Genomic DNA, 20,787 nt, shown 5'->3' with positions numbered 1-20,787 from the left:
ACATGTGGATATTGCAGAAACAGCTGGAAACTCCACTGACATCCACTGACTCAGAGAATTGATGGGTTAATATTTTAGTGTAGATTCTCCGTCAACACTGGATGGAGTGACAGGGGGAGGCGATGGCCTCGTGGTATTATCGCTGGACTATTAATCCAGAAACTCAGCTAATCTTCTGGGGACCTGGGTTTGAATCACATCACGGCAGATGGTGGAATTTGAATTCAATAAAAAATATCTGGAATTAAGAACCTACTGATGACCATGAAACCATTGTCGATTGTTATAAAATCTCATCTGGTTCACTAATGTCCTTTAGGGAAGGAAATCTGCCGTCCTTACCCGGTCTGGCTTACATGTGACTCCAGACCCACAGCAATGTGGTTGACTCTCAACTGCCCTCCAAGGGCAACTAGGGATGGGCAATAAATACTGGCCCAGCCAGTGAAACCCATATCTTACAAATGAATTTTAAAAAGATGCACATCATTTAAGTAGGAACCTTAAAAAGGAATTGGAAGGTGAAAAGCTTTTCTGGGTTGGGGAGGAAGAGGCCTAATGATCACAGATCATTTATAGAATGATTCAAGCCCTCGGTCCATTCTTCTTGTGTGTTTGCTGCCACAGTCTGGTATCTAATCGAGTCCCATTTACCTGCAAGTTTCTTCAATTGTTTTACATTCTTTGTTTTAAAATATAATTTAATTTAGGTTACAGTTGTTCTCACAATAGCCACTTGTAGCAAATTTTCCATATCCTCAAAACACTCCATGCGTGAAAAGACGTTTTTGAAATTATACCTTGTTGTTGGACTCTTTATAAACCTTTACAAATAACCTTTCACTATTTGCCCCAACAAAACCTTTCATATTTTCTACAGCATGGTGGCACAGTGGTTAGCATTGCTGCCTCACAGCGCCAGGGACCCGGGTTCAATTCCGGCCTCGGGTCACTGTCTGTGTGAAGTTTGCACGTTCTCCCCATGTCTACATGGGTTTCCTCCGGGTGGTCTGATTTCCTCCCACAGTCCAAAGATGTGTGAATTAGCCATGGTAAATGCATGGGGTAAAGGGGATAGGGGAGGGCCTGGGTGGGATGCTGTTTTGGAGAGTTGCTGCAGAGTCGATGGGCCAAATGGCCTCTTTTTGCACTGCAGGGATTCTATGATTCTAATGAACATTCACAGATACCGATGGTGGTGTAGGCGCGAAAGAATTATTTAGTCTTGAATAAACAATGTTGCTTCATCTCAAAGGAAGATAGTTTTAACACTGTTCAGACTTCAGAATAACTCTGTGCAATCCTTTATCACCAGGAAATCAGCGCAAGAAAACTCACATAAGAAAGTGAACATACACCCATCCAGAAATAGGATCCAATGAGGCTCTCAATTGAACCATAAAAGGCAACCTTAACTGTCAATTCCACTGGGCTTTCATGGACTTACTCTCTTCAATAAAGTAAAAGATGTAACGGTTTTCTGTGTGGGTTGGATCACTGGTAGAGCAAGGCTGATCTCGATCACTGTTCTGGCAGTTACAGCAACATGGTGAGTGAAACTGGGACAGACTGGCATTTCTGTGGACAATTAGAAATTGGTCCCTCACGTTAAAAACTGATAGAAACTGGGCATTTCTGAATGTAGGCTTCATGGCAGATCGGGTGTGTGGCATAATTAGATATCTAACTGTGAGATAGGGGCCCAGGTTTCTTTGGTGAGATTAATTGTTTTGAAATGAAGTTTTTGACTTAGCTCCCGAAGTAATTTTATCAGCTGTTGCATCGCATACGAATATCCAAGGTTTTAAAATGTGCCGTGAGAGGACATTGGGCAACTCTAAAAGTGGCTGAGAACCAGAAAAAGTTTTAATAAATTAGCATTTTCACAGAGTTGATGAATGCAATGTAGAAAGTTTTCTGTGTTTTGTAGAAACGCATCTAAACAATGAAGTTAAAAGGTAGAATTTGGCTCCTGACCAGTATAACTGATGAATCCATTGTCTCTGCTGTACTGGGCGACACGGCGGCACAGTGGTTAGCACTGCTGCTCACAGCGCCAGGGACCCGGGTTCGATTCCTGGCTTGGGTCACTGTCTGTGTGGAGTCTATACGTTCCCCCGTGTCTGCGTAGATTTCCTCCGGATGCTCCGGTTTCCTCCCACAGTCCAAAGATATGCAGGTTAGGTGCATTGGCCGTGCTAAATTCTCCCCCAGTGTACCCGAACAGGCACCGGAGTGTGGCGACTAGGGGATTTTCGCTGTAATTTCATTGCAGTGTTAACGTAAGCCTACTTGTGACTAATAAATAAACTTAGTTTAACTTTAACTTAACTCAAGAGTTATACAAAGTCTGGCTTTGTTGGACTGAGCACAGCCAGAGTGACAGTAAGTCTCTGCAAGTGGTTTCAGCAGAAGTGGACCAACATGAGGGGAATCAGAGTAGACATTGCGCACTCTGCCTCCCATTGCTAGTCCCTATCTTGTCACAATTCAATTCAATTCATGAGTTTTGCATGTTAATAACTGTTGCAAGTTATTAATTTTATGATCAAAATAGTATTTTGAATATAATAATTTAAATAAAAATGCAAATCCCTGCTCTGAAAGAGTTCAACGACTTTCTAGATTAAAATGATTTATTTGAAGTTTCTGGAACAATGTGGCTGAAAGCAGTTTGAATCAGTTTGGCAAGTTGACATTAATATGTGCAATAAACTAGTGAAAAGATGTTGTCATCAATGATTATCACGGAATGGTCACAGCACACAAGGAGGCCATTCAGCCCATTGTGTCTGTACTAGCTCTCTGAAAGAGCAATTTACCCAGAAATGTTCCCTTGCCTTCTACCCATAACCCTGCACATTCTTCCTTTTCAGATAAGAATCCAACTCCTTCTTAAATTCCTCAATTGACCTCCACCACACTCTCAGACAGTCCATTCCCGATCCTAACCACTCACTGTGTGAATCTGTCTCCACCACACTCTCAGACAGTGCATTCCCGATCCTAACCACTCGCTGTGTGAATCTGTCTCCACCACACTCTCAGGCAGTCCATTCCCAATCCTAACCACTCGCTGTGTGAATCTGCCTCCACCACAATCTCAGGCAGTCCATTCCCGATCCTAACCACTCGCTGTGTAAGAATGTGCCTTCTCAAGTTTCCATTGCTCCTTTTGTCAATTATCTCAAATACATGCCCTTTGCTTCTCGATCCTTCCGCCAATGGAAATAATTTCGCCCTATCTTGTCTGTTCCGATCTCTTGTGACTTGTAAACCTTGTTCAAATCTCCTCTTAACCTTCTCTTCTTCAAGGAAATCAGTCTCAGTTCTCCAATCCATCCCTGGAACTGAAGTGCTGCATGTGATCATCAATTGAAAAAATAATAATTGAATCAGATGGGGGAATGTAATGGAATGGCAGCTGAACCTCAAATTTGTTGGGAATATTCTCAAATGATCCTGGAATTTCTAAAAGCGAATCCTCTGTCCTGTACCATCTAAAAATTTCACTACAATTCATTTCCTCCCCTCATTATCCATTCTGTCCCCCTCTTGAGTCATCCATTTCCAACCTCCCCACCCCCAGCCCTCTATCCAATATCTCCACTCTCACACCTTCCATTCTAGCCCCCCTCCTTTCCCTTTCTTTCACCCCCTCCTCGCCTCTTCCTATCCTCCTCTGGCCTCCCATTCCTTCCTCTCCAGTCACCATCTTTTCCCCTTCCCTTCCATTTCCTTGTCTTGCTGCTTTGTCTTCTAAAGCCCTAAATAGATCCTTCTGCCATTCCGACAGGGACAGCTGACATAACCCAGCTCTGAGTGGAGACCTGCCTGGGTGCATCAGCCAATGGAACAAGGAGGAGCCAGTCTGGGGGAGGAGTGGGGGGGCGGGGCAGAGAGATGACGAGCACAGCTGGAGGATGGGACAGAGGTCATGTCAGCAAATAATGACATAATTGTTACGAAGCCCACCCCACCCCGAAGCACGGCTGGTCACCGTGCCTGGGTTGAATGGCAGTGCTGTGGTTTGGTGAATGAACACACAGCTTATAGAGAGCTAGGCCATTGGTTCATGACTGGATTTTCCAAATGGATAATTCCTGAGTGGAGCTACCTCCTTCTCCGTCGGGAATAAAGGAAATGTAGAGGGTTATTCAGGCCCTGCTGTTGATTAGCATCCAGGTCCCATTAACAGCTGCCAGAAAATGGCTCTGTTTCTCTCCCTTACAACCAGAGAATTGTGCGGGGGGGTGGGGGGGTGGGGGGGGGGGGGGACCTGTGTGTGAAAAAGGAGAAAGAATGTCTAAATTAAGGGCAGCATGGTGGCACTGTGGTTAGCACTGCTGTCTCAGAGTGCCAGGGACCCAGGTTCCATTCTGGCCTTGGGTCACTGTCTGTGTGTAATTTGCACGTTCTCCCCGTGTCTGCGTGGGTTTCCTCCGGGTGCTCCGGTTTCCGCCCACACTCCAAAGATGTGCAGGTTAGGTGGATTGGCCATGCTAAATTGCCCCCAAGGGTCCAAAGATGTATAAGTTAGGGGAATTAGTGGGGTAAATATGTGGAGTTATGGAGGTAGGGCCTGGGTAAGATGCTTTTGGTCAGTGAACATAAGAACATAAGAAATAGGAGCAGGAGTAGGCCATCTGGCCCTTTGAGCCTGCCCCGCCATTCAACAAGATCATGGCTGATCTGAAGCGAATCAGTTCCACTTACCCGCCTGCTCCCCATATCCCCTAATTCCCTTATCGATCAGAAAACTATCTACCCGTGAGTTAAACATATTCAACGAGGAAGCCTCCACCACTTCAATGGGCAGAGAATTCCAGAGATTCACTACCCTCTGAGAGAAGAAGTTCCCCCTCAACTCTGTTCTGAACCGGCCCCCCCTTATTTTGAGGCTGTGCCCTCTAGTTCTGGTTTCCCTTCTAAGTGGAAAGAATCTCTCCACCTCTACCCTATCCAGCCCCTTCATTATCTTATATGTCTCTATAAGATCACCCCTCATCCTTCTAAACTCCAACGAGTACAGACCCAATCTGTTTAATCTCTCCTCATAAGCTACACCCCTCATCTCCGGTATCAACCTGGTGAACCTTCTCTGCACTCCCTCCAAGGCCAATATATCCTTTCGCAAATAAGGGGACCAAAACTGCACACAGTACTCCAGTTGCGGCCTCACCAGTGCCTTGTACAGTTGCAGCAAGACCTCCCTGCTTTTATATTCTATCCCCCTCGTGATAAAGGCCAACATTCCATTCGCCTTCTTGATCACCTGCTGCACCTGCAGACTGAGCTTTTGCGATTCGTGCACAAGGACCCCCAGGTCCCTCTGCACAGTCGCACGATGTAATTTTTCTCCATTTAAATAATATTCCAATTTACTATTATTTCTTCCAAAGTGGATAACCTCACATTTGCTAACGTTATATTCCATCTGCCAGATCCTCGCCCACTCGCCCAGCCTATCCAAATCTCTCTGCAGACTTTCCGCGTCCTCCACGCAATTCGCTTTCCCACTCACCTTCGTGTCATCAGCAAACTTGAATACCCTAGATTCAGTCCCCTCCTCCAGATCATCTATGTAAATGGTAAACAATTGAGGCCCCAGCACCGATCCCTGCGGCACGCCACTGCTCACCAACTGCCAACCAGAAAAGCACCCATTTATCCCAACTCTCTGCTTCCTGTTAGATAGCCAATCCCCAATCCACGCCAACACCTTACCCCTAACTCCGTGTACCCCAATCTTCTGCAGCAACCTTTTGTGAGGCACCTTATCGAACGCCTTCTGGAAATCTAAAAACACCACATCCACCGGTTCCCCTCTGTCAACCGCACTAGTGACATCTTCATAAAAGTCCAGTAGATTCGTCAAACACGACTTTCAGCACTGAGTCAATGAGTCGAATTACCTCCTTCTGTAATGTAGGAATTCTATGATAAACATCTGGGCTTAGAGCAATTGCTGACTGTTTTGCTCAGTAATGCCGTTTAGGGAAAGAAATCTGCCGTCCTTACCCGGCCTGGCCGACATGTGACTCCAGACTCACGGCAATGTGGCTGAGTTTTACCAACCTCTGAAATGGCCCAGCAAGCCACTCAGTTCATGGGCAATTAGGGATGGGCAGCAAGTGATGGCCTTGCCAGCGACGCCCACAGCCCACAAAAGAATTTTAAAAACCCACTGTTCTTTGTTTTAATTGTTTGTCATTCATTTATGACATTTACAGTCATTGACGGCTGAGCTACTTGCCGAGTACAAAGGAGTGTTTGAGATGTTCGATGAAGAAGGAAACGGTTTAGTGAAAACAGCTGATTTGGCCAAACTCATGAGTCTGTTGGGCATCAACCTGACCAAACGGGACTTGGCACAAATGGCGAAAGATGTGGATAAAGACGGTGAGGAAACCTTTTTGGCTCTTCCGCTGTGATGTCAGTACTAACGGACAAATATGATGCTTCACAAGTGAAGTAACATTAATATCAGAAATTCTACTGGCCAGTAAAATAAAAGCAATATTAATAATCTGTGGAGAACAGGGGATATAATGGGGATAGGTGGAGAACTCTTTCCAGAGAGCTGACACAGAGGGTGATGGGCTGAATTACCTACTTGTTCGGTTTGATTTGATTTATTATTGTCACATGCATTCGTATACAGTGAAACAGTAAGAAGTCTCATAACACCAGGTTAAAGTCCAACAGGTTTATTTGGTGGCATGAGCTTTCAGAGCACTGCCCCTTCATCCTTCATCACTCATCTGATGAAGGAGCAGCGCTCCGAAAGCTCATGCTACCAAATAAACCTGTTGGACTTTAACCTGGTGTTATGAATCTTCTTACTGTGCCCACCCCAGTCCAACTCCACATCATATACAGTGAAAAATATTGTTTTTCTGCGCGCTATTCAGACAAAGCATACCATTCATAGAGAAGGAAAGGACAGGGTTCAGAATGCAGTGTTACAATCATAGCGAGGGTATAGAGAAAGATCAGCTCGATATGTGATAGGTCCATTCAAAAGTCTGATGGCAGCAGGGAAGAAGCTGTTATTGAGTTGTTAGTTTATCTGGGAGGTTAGCATCTTTCTAAAGACTCAGTAGATAAATGAGCCACCTGATGTGGTGGCAAGTGATTATTACCAGGAGGCGGCTATCGTTAAACTGAGCTGGTTCAGTGACATTAGAAAGGTTACAATTGGCGCCATCATCCCAAGTTATGGATGGAACAGAACCAGTTTGTGCCTCTCAGCACTGTCCACATTCCCTGGAAAGTGTGTTTGGATCTTGAGTGAGAAATGAATCCTCTGTCTCAGGTGGTTACATTGCTGCAGAGTTATTCATATGAAAAGCAGCCCCTGGTCAAGCTTAGGTTCACCAGGTTGATTCCGGAGACGAGGGGGTTAGCTTATGAGGAGAGATTGAGTAGACTGGGCCTGTACTCATTGGAGTTTAGAAAGTTGAGGGGAGATCTTATAGAGACATATAAGATAACGAAGGGGCTAGACAGGGTAGAAGCAGCGAGGTTATTTCCACTTACAATGGAAACAAGAACTAGGGGGCATAGCCTCAAAATACAGGGGAGTCAATTTAGAACAGAGTTGAGGAGGAACTTCTTCTCCCAGAGGGTAGTGAATCTTTGGAATTCTCTGCCCAATGAAGCAGTGGAGGCTACCTCGTTAAATGTGTTTAAGTCACAGATCGATAGATTGTTAACCATTAAGGGAATTAAGGGTTATAGGGAGCGGGCGGGTAAGTGGAACTGAACCCACTATCAGATCAGCCATGATCTTATTGAATGGTGGAGCAGGCTTAAGGGGCTAGATGGCCTACTCCTGCTCCTATTTCTTATGTCCTTATGTTCTTATAGCAGAGGGCTGCAGATGCAAATGGGTATGTACCCTGTGTGAGCATCTCAGGAGAGAAGGTGCAGTAGAAATTGCTTACACTAAAGCTACAAAGAGTGGGACTAAGATAACTCTACAAGCTACAACTTCCACCCAGATAGATAAACTTTCCAACTCACCTACAGGACAGGGTCCTTCCAGACCTGCTCCCTCAGGTCTCAATAATGGACTTGGGAACTCCATGTCCTTCAGTTTAATCTAGCAGATGTTGCCAAAACAATAAGATAGAAGCAAATTACTGCAGATGTTGGAATCTGAAAAACCCCCCAGAAAATACTGGAAAATCTCAGCAGGTCTGACAGCATCTGTGGAGAGCGAATAGAGCCAACATTTCGAGTCTGGGTGACCCTTCGTCAGAGCTGAGAAAGGTCATCCAGACTTAGAAACATAGAAGATAGGAGCAGGAGGAGGCCATTCAGCCCTTCGAGCCTGCTCCGCCATTCATTACAGTCATGGCTGATCGTCCAACTCAATAGTCTAACCCTGCTTTCTCCCCATAATCTTTGATCCCATTCACCCCAAGTGCTATATCCAGCCGCTTCTTGAATACATTCAATGTTTTGGCATCAATTACTTCCTGCGGTGATGAATTCCACAGGCTCACCACTCTTTGGGTGAAGAAATGTCTCCTCATCTCTGTCCTAAATGGTCTACCCCGAATCCTCAGACTGTGACCCCTGCTTCTGGACTCCCCCACCATCGGGAACATCCTTCCTGCATCTACCCTGTCTAGTCCTGTTAGAATTTTATAAGTCTCTATGAGCTCCTCCCTCATTCATCTGAACTCCAGCGAATACAATCCTAACCTAGCCAATCTGTCTCATACATCAGTCCCGCCATCCCCGGAATCAGCCTGGTAAACCTTCGCTGCACTCCCTCGAGAGCAAGAACATCCTTCCTCAGAAAAGGAGACCAGAACTGCACACGATACTCTAGGTGTGGCCTCACCAAGGCCCTGTATAATTGCAACAACACATCCCTGCTCCTGTACTCAAAACCTCTCGACTTGAAACGTTGGCCCTATTCTCTCTGTACAGATGCTGTCAGATCTGCTGGGTTTTTCCAGCATCTTCTGTTTTTGTTTGGTGTGGTGGCTCAGGTTTATTACCCTGTATTGGTCAGTACTGGGTTGAACAGATTGGGAAGGTTTCGGGTTCAGTTCCTGGTCCATTCTGTGTTTATTGATCCCAGTCAGTGTATCAATGCCACAGTTATCCCTCAATTGCTACCAAACAATCCCAGGTGCAGTCTGTGGGTGTGTGTGAGTGAGTGTGTAAGTGAGTGAGTGTGTAAGTGAGTGTGTGTGTGTGAGTGAGTATGTAAGTGAGTGAGTGTGTGTAAGTGAGTGTGTGTGTGTGAGTGAGTGTGTAAGTGAGTGAGTGTGTAAGTGAGTGTGTGTGTGTGTGAGTGAGTGTGTAAGTGAGTGAGTGTGTAAGTGAGTGTGTGTGTGTGAGTGAGTGTGTAAGTGAGTGAGTGTGTGAGTGTGTGTGTGTGAGTGAGTGTGTAAGTGAGTGAGTGTGTAAGTGAGGGAGTGTGTGAGGGAGTGTGTAAGTGAGTGAGTGTGTAAGTGAGTGAGTGTGTAAGTGAGGGAGTGTGTAAGTGAGTGTGTGTGTATTAGGGAGTGTGTAAGTGAGTGTGTGTGTATGAGGGAGTGTGTAAGTGAGTGAGTGTGTAAGTGAGTGTGTGTGTATGAGGGAGTGTGTAAGTGAGTGAGTGTGTAAGTGAGTGTGTGTGTATGAGGGAGTGTGTAAGTGAGTGAGTGTGTAAGTGAGTGAGTGTGTAAGTGAGGGAGTGTGTAAGTGAGTGAGTGTGTAAGTGAGTGTGTGTGTAAGTGAGGGAGTGTGTAAATGAGTGTGTGTGTATGAGTGAGTGTGTAAGTGAGTGAGTGTGTAAGTGAGTGAGTGTGTATGAGTGAGTGTGTAAGTGAGTGAGTGTGTAAGTGAGTGAGTGTGTAAGTGAGTGAGTGCATAAGTGAGTGAGTGTGTAAGTGAGTGAGTGTGTAAGTGAGTGTGTGTGAGAGAGTCCGTGACAAAGTGTGGACATCATTTAAGCGAAAGGCTCGGTCTCAAACGTGTAGCCGTGTTTGTGAAATACTTGGGTGAGATATCTCAAGCGATTGACCAATGGGGGTGAACTGGGGCATGAGGCAGAAGAGGAAATGTTGCATAAAATAGAAATGGATGCATGGTTCAAAATGCAGGTTAATTTCCTTCGATGAGGGCTTGATATTCCACCGTTCAATAATAGCAGCTCTTAGCGGAGACCATTAACTGACCTGAAACTGAAATGATAACAGCGAAAGTTAAAAGAGAAATCTCTTGTCACATGTACAGTTGTACAGAGAAAGAAATTCACAATGGTATTTCTGTGACAGGGAAAGGTACATTCAACTGTGACAACTTCCTGGCCCTGATGGGAGATTACCATGAAAAATCAAAGAATCAGGATAAAGAACTGAAGGAAGCGTTCTTGGTGTTTGACCCAGACAGAAAGGGTTACATTGACTGGAACACCTTAAAGTGAGTAATTTCACCGCCACAGTTAGTTTCAGCAGCAACAGGAGGTGTGATCTAAGCTATGTTCAGATTTATCCTGAAGATGTTTAGAATCTATACTTGTAGTTTTTGCTCGTTTTCCTAGTGCTCTATGTAATGTGCTCTGTAAATATTGACTACACTTGTAAATCAATTCTCATAAAAGGGTTCATCCCATTATTTGTTGCTAAATGTCAAAGTGTTACCTCACTCTGTGTTTCCACAAAGCATGATCAAAATTTACACCTTGCTACAAGACATCCCTTAAACCACCAATTCGATCAGTTTCGCTTTTCTTGGTGTTGCCATTTTGGAGCAGTTCAGGAAAAAAAACCTTGGAATTTAAATCATGATTGAAGGTTGTAGCAAAAGATCAGACAGAGCTGCTCAAATGTTTTGGAGAACAATATCTTTGATGTGCTATTGGGCTGGGGCACTGTAATTTATAGGATGAATAATGGCTTGAATAATGGGGATATAAATGTTAAGAAGGATGAAAAACATCAAAGCCTTGAATTGATACAGCAGCTTCTCAGAAAGGTTTCAAAGAGCTTCACAATGTTAAAGTACATTGACTCTGGCTATGTGGGGAGATTGTTCAATTTTATCATTTGTAAGATCCCACAAATAACCATGAGATGAATTCTAGAGTCATTATTGCACAGAAGGAGGATATTCAGCCCATCAAGTCAATGCTGGCAATGACCAGTCAATGACCATTAATATATTGTTGATGGTGTGAATCAAGATTTTGGAGTTCTGATTGGCCGTCTCTGGGTAGCAGTAGAAATTTTGCAAAAATGTCTGTGATAGATTTCCAGCATCTTCACAGGAATAATTTTCCACGCCAAGACTATGCACCGTTCTCAGGTGCTGGTGTGAATCAGATTGGTGCCAACAAGGTGGGGTCTGACCCCATTCTGGCTCCTTGTCCTACCCACGGTGGAGGTCACGGTGCTTTGTGTCAGACCTGCTTTTGGACAGAGAACTGAAAAAGGAGAAGAGGAATCTATCAATCCCAGATTTAAATTTACAAATAGATCAAGCATCGATTGTCATCCGTGGAAGTGAATTTTCAAACTTCTAGCGCCCTCTGTGTTTAGAAATGTTCCCTAATTTCACTCCTTACACAGTTGCCTTCAGGGTCGCAAAGTTCTTCACAGGAGAATAATCAAATTAACTTTGATATGAAGCAACATAAGGTGATATCAAAACCGGTGATCGAATGGTTGATGAAAGGAGTCGGGTTTATGGAGAATCTTAAAGGAGGAAAGGAAGGTGGAGATATTTAGGGAGAGAACTCTGCAGCTTAGGGAAGCAGGAGGTGGCCATTCGGCCCTTCAAGCTTGCTGCGCCATTCATTATGATCATGACTGATCACCCAATTCAATAGTCTGATCCTGCCTTCCCTCCCCCATATCCTTTAATCTCATTCACCCCAAGTGAACTGCTTCTTGAAAACATACAATATTTTGACCTCAACTGCTTTCTGTGGTAGTGAATTCCACACACTAACCACTCTCTGGGTGAAGAAATTTCTCCTTATCTCAGTTCTAAATACTCTACCCTGTACCCTCAGATTGTGACCCTGGGTTCTGGACACCCCCACCATCGGGAACATCCTTCTTGCATCTACCCTGTCTAGTCCTGTTAGAATTTTATAGGTTTCTATGAGTTTCCCCCCTCATTCTTCTGAACCCCAGCGAGTGTATCCTAACCGACTAAATCGCTCCTCATACGTCAGACCTGCCATCCCAGGAATCAGTCTAGTAAACTTTCTCTGCACTCCCTCTAGAGAAAGAACCCTTTCCTCTGATAAGGAGACTAAAACTGCACACAATACTCCAGGTGTGGCTCACCAAGGCCTCGTATAACTTCATCACGACATCCTGCTCCTGTACTCAGATCCTCTCGCAATGAAGGCCAACATGCCATTTGCTTTATTTTACCGCCTGCTGCACCTGCGCGCTTACCTTCAGTGACTGGGGTACGAGAACACCCAGGTCTCGTTGCACATTCCCCTCTCCTAATTTATGGCCATTCAGATGTTTTTGCTACCAAAGTGGATAACCTCACTTTTATCCACATTGTACTGCATCTGCCATGCAGATGCTCACACAGTCAGCCTGTCCAAATCACACTGAAGCATCTCTGCATCCTCCTCACAGCTCACCCTCCCACCCAACTTTGTGTCATCTGCAAATTTGGAGGTATTACATTTAGTTCCTTCTTCCAAATCATTAATATATATCGTGAATAGCCGGGGTCCCAGCACTGATCCCTGTGGTACCCCACTAGTCACTGGCTGCCATTCGGAAAACGACCCATTTATTTCTACGATTCATAGAATCATAGAATCCTTATGGTGCAGAAGGAGGCCATTCGGCCCATCAAGTCTGCACCGACCACAATCCCGCCCCACTTTGTTTCCTGTCTGCCAACCAGTTTTCTATCCATCTCAATACATTACCCCAATCCCATGCACTTTCATTTTATACATTAATCTCTTATGTGGGACTTTGTTGAAAGCCTTCTGAAACTCCAAATAAACCACATTCATTGGTTCCCCTTTGTCAACTCTACTAGTTACATCCTTGAAGAATTCCAGTAGATTTGATTTCCCTTTCATAAATTCATGCTGACTCTGTCCAATCCTGCTACTTGATAATGGATTCTAGAACTTTCCCCACTATCAACGTCAGGCTTACTGGTCTATAATACCCTGTTTTCTCTCTACCTCCCTTTGAAACCATTGGTGGAACGATGCTCAAGAGGAGTGCAGAGGAATGTAGGGCTGGAGGATATTACAGAGATAGGGAGGCATTTAAAAATGACAATGACGATTTTAAAATTGAGCCATTGCTAAGCAGGAGTCAGTGCAGGTCAGTGAGCACAGGGATAATCGAGAGTTAGATGTGAGTTAGGACACAGGCTGCAAAGTACAGAGGACTACAAGTTTCCAAAGGATAGAAAGTGTGAGACAGGCCAGGAATGCATTGGAATATTTTCTAAGGATATCACTCTGCATAGAACATAGAACAGTACAGCACAGAACAGGCCCTTCGGCCCACGATGTTGTGCCGAGCTTTATCTGAAACCAAGATCAAGCTATCCCACTCCCTATCATCCTGGTGTGCTCCATGTGCCTATCCAATAACCGCTTAAATGTTCCTAAAGTGTCTGACTCCACTATCACTGCCGGCAGTCCATTCCACACCCTAACCACTCTCTGCGTAAAGAACCTACCTCTGATATCCTTCCTGTATCTCCTACCACGAACCCTATAGTTATGCCCCCTTGTAATAGCTCCATCCATCCGAGGAAATAGTCTTTGAACATTCACTCTATCTATCCCCTTCATCATTTTATAAACCTCTATTAAGTCTCCCCTCAGCCTCCTCCGCTCCAGAGAGAACAGCCCTAGCTCCCTCAACCTTTCCTCATAAGACCTACCCTCCAAACCAGGCAGCATCCTGGTAAATCTCCTCTGCACTCTTTCCAGCGCTTCCACATCCTTCTTATAGTGAGGTGACCAGAACTGCACACAATATTCCAAATGTGGTCTCACCAAGGTCCTGTACAGTTGCAGCATAACCCCAGGGCTCTTAAACTCCAACCCACTGTTAATAAAAGCTAACACACTATAGGCCCTCTTCACAGCTCTATCCACTCGAGTGGCAACCTTTAGAGACCTGTGGATATGAACCCCAAGATCTCTCTGTTCCTCCACAGTCTTCAGAACCCTACCTTTGACCCTGTAATCCACATTTAAATTTGTCCTACCAAAATGAATCACCTCACATTTATCAGGGTTAAACTCCATTTGCCATTTTTCAGCCCAGCTTTGCATCCTATCTATGTCTCTTTGCAGCCTACAACAGCCCTCCACCTCATCCACTACTCCACCAATCTTGGTGTCATCAGCAAATTTACTGATCCACCCTTCAGCTCCCTCCTCTAAGTCATTAATAAAAATCACAAAGAGCAGAGGACCAAGCACTGATCCCTGCGGCACTCCGCTAGCAACCTGCCTCCAATCTGAAAGTTTTCCATCCACCACCACCCTCTGTCTTCGATCAGACAGCCAGTTACCTATCCAATCGGCCAACCTTCCCTCTATCCCACACCTCCTCACTTTCATCATAAGCCAACCATGGGGGACCTTATCAAACGCCTTACTAAAATCCATGTATCTGACATCAACTGCCCTACCTTCATCAACACACTTAGTTACCTCCTCAAAAAATTCTATCAAATTTGTGAGGCACGACTTGCCCTTCACGAATCCGTGCTGACTATCCCGGATTAATCCGCATCTTTCTAAATGGTCGTAAATCCCATCTCTAAGGACCTTTTCCATCAATTTACCAACCACCGAAGTAAGACTAACCGGTCTATAATTACCAGGGTCATTTCTATTCCCTTTCTTAAACAGAGGAACAACATTCGCCATTCTCCAGTCCTCTGGCACCATCCCCGTGGACAGCGAGGACCCAAAGATCAAAGCCAAAGGCGCTGCAATCTCATCCCTTGCCTCCCAAAGAATCCTAGGATACATTTCATCAGGCCCAGGGGACTTATCGACCTTCAGTTTATTCAAAACTGCCAGTACATCCTCCCTCTGAACATCTATTTCCTCCAGCCTATTAGCCTGTAACACCTTCTCTTCCTCAAAAACGTGGCCCCTCTCCTTGGTGAACACTGAAGAAAAGTATTCATTCATCACCTCACCTATTTCTACTGACTCCATACACAAGTTCCCACTACTGTCCTTGACCGGCCCTAACCTCACCCTGGTCATTCTTTTATTCCTCACATAAGAGTAAAAAGCCTTGGGGTTTTCCTTGATCCGACCCGCCAAGGACTTCTCGTGTCCCCTCCTAGCTCTCCTAAGCCCCTTTTTCAGCTCATTCCTTGCTAACTTGTAACCCTCAATCGAGCCATCTGAACCTTGTTTCCTCATCCCTACATAAGCTTCCCTCTTCCTTTTCACAAGACATTCCACCTCTTTCGTGAACCATATTATAGAATTCTGCATGGGCAGAAAGCTTCCAACTAAACCAGGGGCAGCACGGTGGCACAGTGGTTAGCACTGCTGCCTCACAGTGCCAGGGACCCGGTTTCAATCCTGGCCTCAGGCACTGTCTGTGTGGAGTTTGCACATTCTCCCCGTGTCTGCGTGGGTTTCCTCCGGGTGCTCTGGTTTCCTCCCACAGTCCAAAGATGTGGAGATTAGGTGGATTAGCCATGCTACATTGCCCCTTAATGTCCAAAGATGGGCAGGTTAGGGGGAATTAGAGGAATCAATATGTGGGGTTATGGGGATAGGGCCTGGGTAAGATGTTCTGTTGGAGAGCTGGTGCTGACCCGATGGGCTGAAAGGCCTTCTTCTGCACTGTAAGGATTCTATAATATGCAAGAACATTAATGTGATATGTAAATGGTGTGGGAATGATATCAACACATCTCCCCCATCGTTTTCCTTAGACTCTACATCCTCTCACCCCAACCAGGCAAGGGTTGTCTTTGTAGGGTCAGTAAATTGAGTCAATGCAGCTTCAGTGCATTTGGTGTCTGCTTGTGAAAGGCAGCTGGAGGGGTTGAAACAAGCAGTCAGCAGTAAACCTTTCACTCATGCAGTGACAATCAAATCTCCTTCTCCTGTTGGAATGGGCTTGGACCCATCCCCAGATTGTGCCAAAGCAAACCTGGAAAGCTGGCTGTGCGGCTGGAACAGACAACATTGCGGACACCACCTGCTTTGACTGGTGTGTTTGGGCAGGATACATTCTGTCTTTCAAACTTATATTTTTAACCACCTGTGCAGCCACTTACCTTTAAGTCGCTGCATCCTTTTTTATATTTTCCCATCGGCCTTGTAAGCGTTGCTGGCTGACTGGATAGGTGGCACAGTGATTAGCATCGCTGCCTCACAGTGCCAGGGATCCAGGTTCGATTCCTGGTTTGGGTCACTGTCTGTGTGGAGTTTGCACATTCTCCCTGTGTCTGCGTGGGTTTCCTCCGGGTGCTCCGGTTTCCTCCCACAGTCTGAAAGACGTGCTGGTTAGGTGCATTGACCTGAAGTGTGGTGACTAGGGGAATTTCACAATAACTTCAACTTTGGATCAGTGCTGGGTGGCACGGTAGCACAGTGGTCAGCACTGCTGCTTCACAGCTCCAGGGACCTGGGTTCGATTCCCGGCTTGGGTCACTGTCTGTGTGGAGTTTGCACATTCTCCTCGTGTCTGCGTGGGTTTCATCTGGGTGCTCTGGTTTCCTCCCAAGTCCAAAGGTGTGCGGGTTAGGTTGATTGGCCATGCTAAATTGCTCATTAGTGTCCAGGGATGCGTAGGTTAGAGGGATTAACGGGTAAAATATATGGGGGTAGGGCCTGGGTGGGATTGTGGTCAGTGCAGGCTCGATGGGCCAAATGGCCTCTTTCTGCACTGTAGGGATTCTATGATAACTTCATTGCAGTGTTAATGTAAAGCTTTACTTGTGACTAATAAATAAACTTTACTTTTGCCTTCCCCCCGTGCTGTCCAATGTGAGCAGGGAGCACGCTGAAATGGTTTCAATAAACTGGCATAACAAAGTCACATGCAATTGGTTTCGCTGCTTGCTGAGTGCTCTGTGCTTTGGTCATGTCAGCTCTGTACCCGGGACAGAATGCCAGCCCTAATGTGTTCATGAAATGTCCCAAAGTCCCAGTTAATTTGTAAGAACAGGTGTTATTCCCAGCCTGATGCCAGTAGAGGGCGAGCGTACATCTGCTATGATAGGACCTGTGGCGATGTTCTGCTTGGATTGGGGGTTTTGGGAAGGAAAGAACCATCTTTCCAGCAAACTCGAGACACTGCACTAGAAATTCCATCTAAAGAGCTGCAATAAATCTAAGAGTAGCACGAGTTCCATTCAACCATAATGATGATCTATTCCCTGTTATTACTCAGATCTCTCTGATGCCCTGTTTCACTTTACCGCGTCTGCACTGGGGAACTGCAATCAGATTCCACTCTATACCAGAACACAAAGAGCAGGCTGTAATTTTTATTTTCATTTCTGACCATGCTTCATGCTTATTCAATAACTGCCCGTAATATAATTAACTAATTCCTTAAATCAATATTGAAACTATTGATTTAGGGAAAAAAAGAATGAATATTAATTATGAGTGTACTTATCAAAGTTTGGTGCAAGAAGAACCACAAAGTCGGCCTTGTAACAGACACACTACAGGTGTGTACTGTCCCATAGTCAGATCCTGGGGTGTTTAACTCGGTTCCACCCTGGGAGCGGCTATTCCCACCTCAAGGGTCGCATGCCCTGCACTCTTAAAGGGCAGGACACACTCCAAGCCCCCAACATACAAATATCACAATATTGAACTGTAACCATGGATCTAATAATATTAATTCTTCCTGATCTAATAACTGTTTTCACTCTGCACTTTATTCAAAATTGAAACATTTCCCATCCAACTTTCTCCTCTTCCCTCCTGAAGCCACTGACCACAGGAATAACTTTACAGGATAAACTATCCTTTGGGATCCAGTCCAGCATGCGGATGTAGACTGCGGCCTCTCTGATCACACGTTTTTCTGAGTCCAGATTTTAAAAAATATTCATTCGTGGGACATGGGCATCACTGGCGGGCCAGCATTTATTGCCATCCCTGGTTGCCCTTGTGCTGAGTGGCTTGCTAGGCCATTTCAAAGGGCAGTTGAGAGTCCACCACATTGCTGTGGTTCTGGAGTCACATGTAGGCCAGACCAGGTAAGGACGGCAGATTTCCTTCCCTAAAGGACATTAGTGAACCAGATGGGTTTTCAGACAATCAACAATGGTTTCATGGTCATCAGTAGACTCTTAATTCCAGATATTTTTTATTGAATTCAAATTCCACCATCTGCCGTGGCGGGATTCGAACCCAAGTTCCCAGAAAATTAGCTGAGTTTCTGGACTAATAGTGATAAACCACTAGGCTATTGCCTCCCATTAGGTTGGGACAGGTGTGCCTCATCTAGTTCCATCCTACCCTCACTGAACATTATTCGTGGGTGAGCATTTTCCAATAAGCAGTTTCAGTCATGTCCAAATGTGCAGGGTACATTTGTAAGGGGTGGCATGGTGGCACAATGGTTGGCACTGCTGCCTCACAGTGCCAGGGACCCGGGTTTAATTCCTGGCTTGGGTCACTGTCTGTGGAGAGTCTGCACGTTCTCCCCGTGTCTGCATGGGTTTCCTCCGGGTGCTCCGATTTCTCCCCACAGTCCAAAGATGTGCGGGTTAGGTGGATTGGCCATTCTAAAATTGCCCCTTAGTGTCAGGGGGACTAGCTAGGGTAAATGCGTGGGGTTATGGTGATAGGGGCCTGGGTAGGATTGTGGTCGGTGCAGACTCGATGGGCTGAATGGCCTCCTGCTGCACTGCAGGGATTCTATGATTCCCACATTCAGTGTGTCTCATTGCAGTAGCTGGGCACAGGCATTGTGCTGCCGCTGCCTGTATGATTCAGGCGATCGGTTTAGTAACGGAACCACCGTTTATTTTTATTGAATTGCATCTAAAATGTTTTCTGTTTTCGTGATACCTTCACACTTGCCTTTTTTCTATCTAAGATACGTGCTGATGAATGCAGGGGAGCCTCTCAATGAGGAAGAAGCAGAGCACATGATGAAAGAAGCTGATAAAGATGGTGATGGAACTATTGATTATCAAGGTTAGTCAGCAGCCTGGGTGTGTGGTGATTAGTAGCTGCTTTGGGGATCGGTCTGGCGAGGCTGCAGTCAGGCTGAACTGACGCACAAACCCCATTTCTTTTCTAGAATTTGTTGACATGATGACCGGCGAATCCTTTAAGTTAATCAAGTAACGCGATCTGAAGGAGGATTTCCACCCGGGGAGTGAAAAACAAGTGCCTCATCCAGCAGATAACTAACTGCAGAATGGTCAACAGTTACAGCAAGAGCGTTTACCTGACGACAAATAGATATTTTTTAATTCTGAATCCTTGTCTTGTTCTGTCTTAAAGTATCACACACTGTCACCTCAGTTTTGAAAATCATGAAGAACAATCCGGAAAGTCTCATTGTGTCCCGATTGTCCCAAATTGGACTTTGATTCTTCAGCATTCCCAACTGTTGAATATCTCTGCTCTCACAATGCTGACATTAAAGAAAGCAGAAAGAGAGCACATTTCCACTCCATCTGAAGAAGGAGCAGTGCTCCGAAAGCTTATGGTATTTGCTACCAAATAAACCTGTTGGACTTTAACCTGATGTTGTGAGACTTCTTACTGTATTAAAGAAAAACACAGTTTGGGTGGACTTTTACGTCTCTGTGTGTGTCTCTCTGTGTGTTTGTCTGTGTGTGTGTCTGTCTATGTGTGTGTCTGCATGCTTTTCTCTATGTTTGTGTATGTTTTTCTGTGTTTTCTGTGTGTGTGTCTGTATGTTACCGTATGTGTCTGTGTTTTTCTCTGTGTGTCTGTATGTTACTGTGTGTGCATGTGTGTGTTTTTCTGTGTGCGTCTGTATGTTACTGTGTGTGTGTGTGTTTTTCTGTGTGTGTCTATTTTACTGTGTGTGTGTTTTTCTGTGTGTGTGTCTGTATGTTATTGTGTGTGTGTGTTTTTCTGTGTGTATATGTTACTGTATGTGTCTGCTTTTCTATGTGTGTGTGTGTGTGTGTGTGTCTTACACCAATGTATTGTGGCAGTGACAGCTCACTGACTGTCTACCAAAAAAAATTAAAAATAATAATTAGCTTCATCTTCTAAAACTCCACACAGACATGTTTATGCAGCAGCATCAGAATCACATCTGTTCCAGAGGAAACTGACAGGAACCAACTCTCTGACTATAAGCACCTTGATTAACTTGCCAATATTATGTTGCCTTCAGCCACGTTGACAAATGCTCTACATTTCAAACTTTCCACGATAGTGAAGCAGTTTGACGTCACACATTCCGATGCCAATACGTAAATCATGACTTGTTTTCTGCAAAATATCATTAAAATTAGATTTAATTGTGCCAGAAGAAAATAACTTATTTGTGGGTATGTGGGTATCCATAAACCCCAGACAATTCTCACACTGAGGTGCAGCCCGTTAGCTATTTATAATTCACATAAATAGTGCTACATAATATCTTGATGGAACCTTCCAAACCTGTGACCTCTACCATCTAGAAGGACAAAGGCAGCAGATACTTGGGAACACCACCACCTGCAAGTTCCCCTCCAAATCACACACCATCCTGACTTGGAAATATATTGGCCGATCCTTCACTGCCGTTGGGTAAAAATCCTGGAACTTGCTCCCTAACAGCACTGTGGGTG

At 45.0% G+C, this 20,787-nt stretch overlaps 1 protein-coding gene across 1 annotated transcript; it reads left to right on the top strand.

Annotated features, from left to right (window-relative positions):
- Positions 1-1,315: 1,315 nt before the first annotated feature.
- Positions 1,316-19,625, top strand: LOC144509683 (calglandulin-like). The gene is made up of 5 exons (XM_078238463.1): positions 1,316-1,549; positions 6,234-6,402; positions 10,284-10,428; positions 19,065-19,165; positions 19,272-19,625. The coding sequence occupies exons 1-5, from the start codon at positions 1,547-1,549 to the stop codon at positions 19,316-19,318; spliced, it is 465 nt and encodes a 154-aa protein (XP_078094589.1). The 5' UTR covers positions 1,316-1,546; the 3' UTR covers positions 19,319-19,625.
- The last annotated feature ends 1,162 nt before the right edge of the window (positions 19,626-20,787 follow it).

This window comes from Mustelus asterias, chromosome 22, assembly GCF_964213995.1.
Source record: "Mustelus asterias chromosome 22, sMusAst1.hap1.1, whole genome shotgun sequence".
In the NCBI taxonomy this organism is placed as follows: Eukaryota; Metazoa; Chordata; class Chondrichthyes; order Carcharhiniformes; family Triakidae; genus Mustelus; species Mustelus asterias.
The sequence above is the reverse complement of the archived record's forward strand: the minus strand, read 5'-3'. Positions and strand labels throughout refer to the sequence as shown.

Excerpts from the sequence above, each read along its gene's own strand:
- LOC144509683 (XM_078238463.1), top strand. Across the intron at positions 10,429-19,064 it reads ATTGACTGGAACACCTTAAA|ATACGTGCTGATGAATGCAG; the intron begins GTGAGTAATTTC and ends TTTCTATCTAAG. Across the intron at positions 19,166-19,271 it reads TGGAACTATTGATTATCAAG|AATTTGTTGACATGATGACC; the intron begins GTTAGTCAGCAG and ends TTTCTTTTCTAG.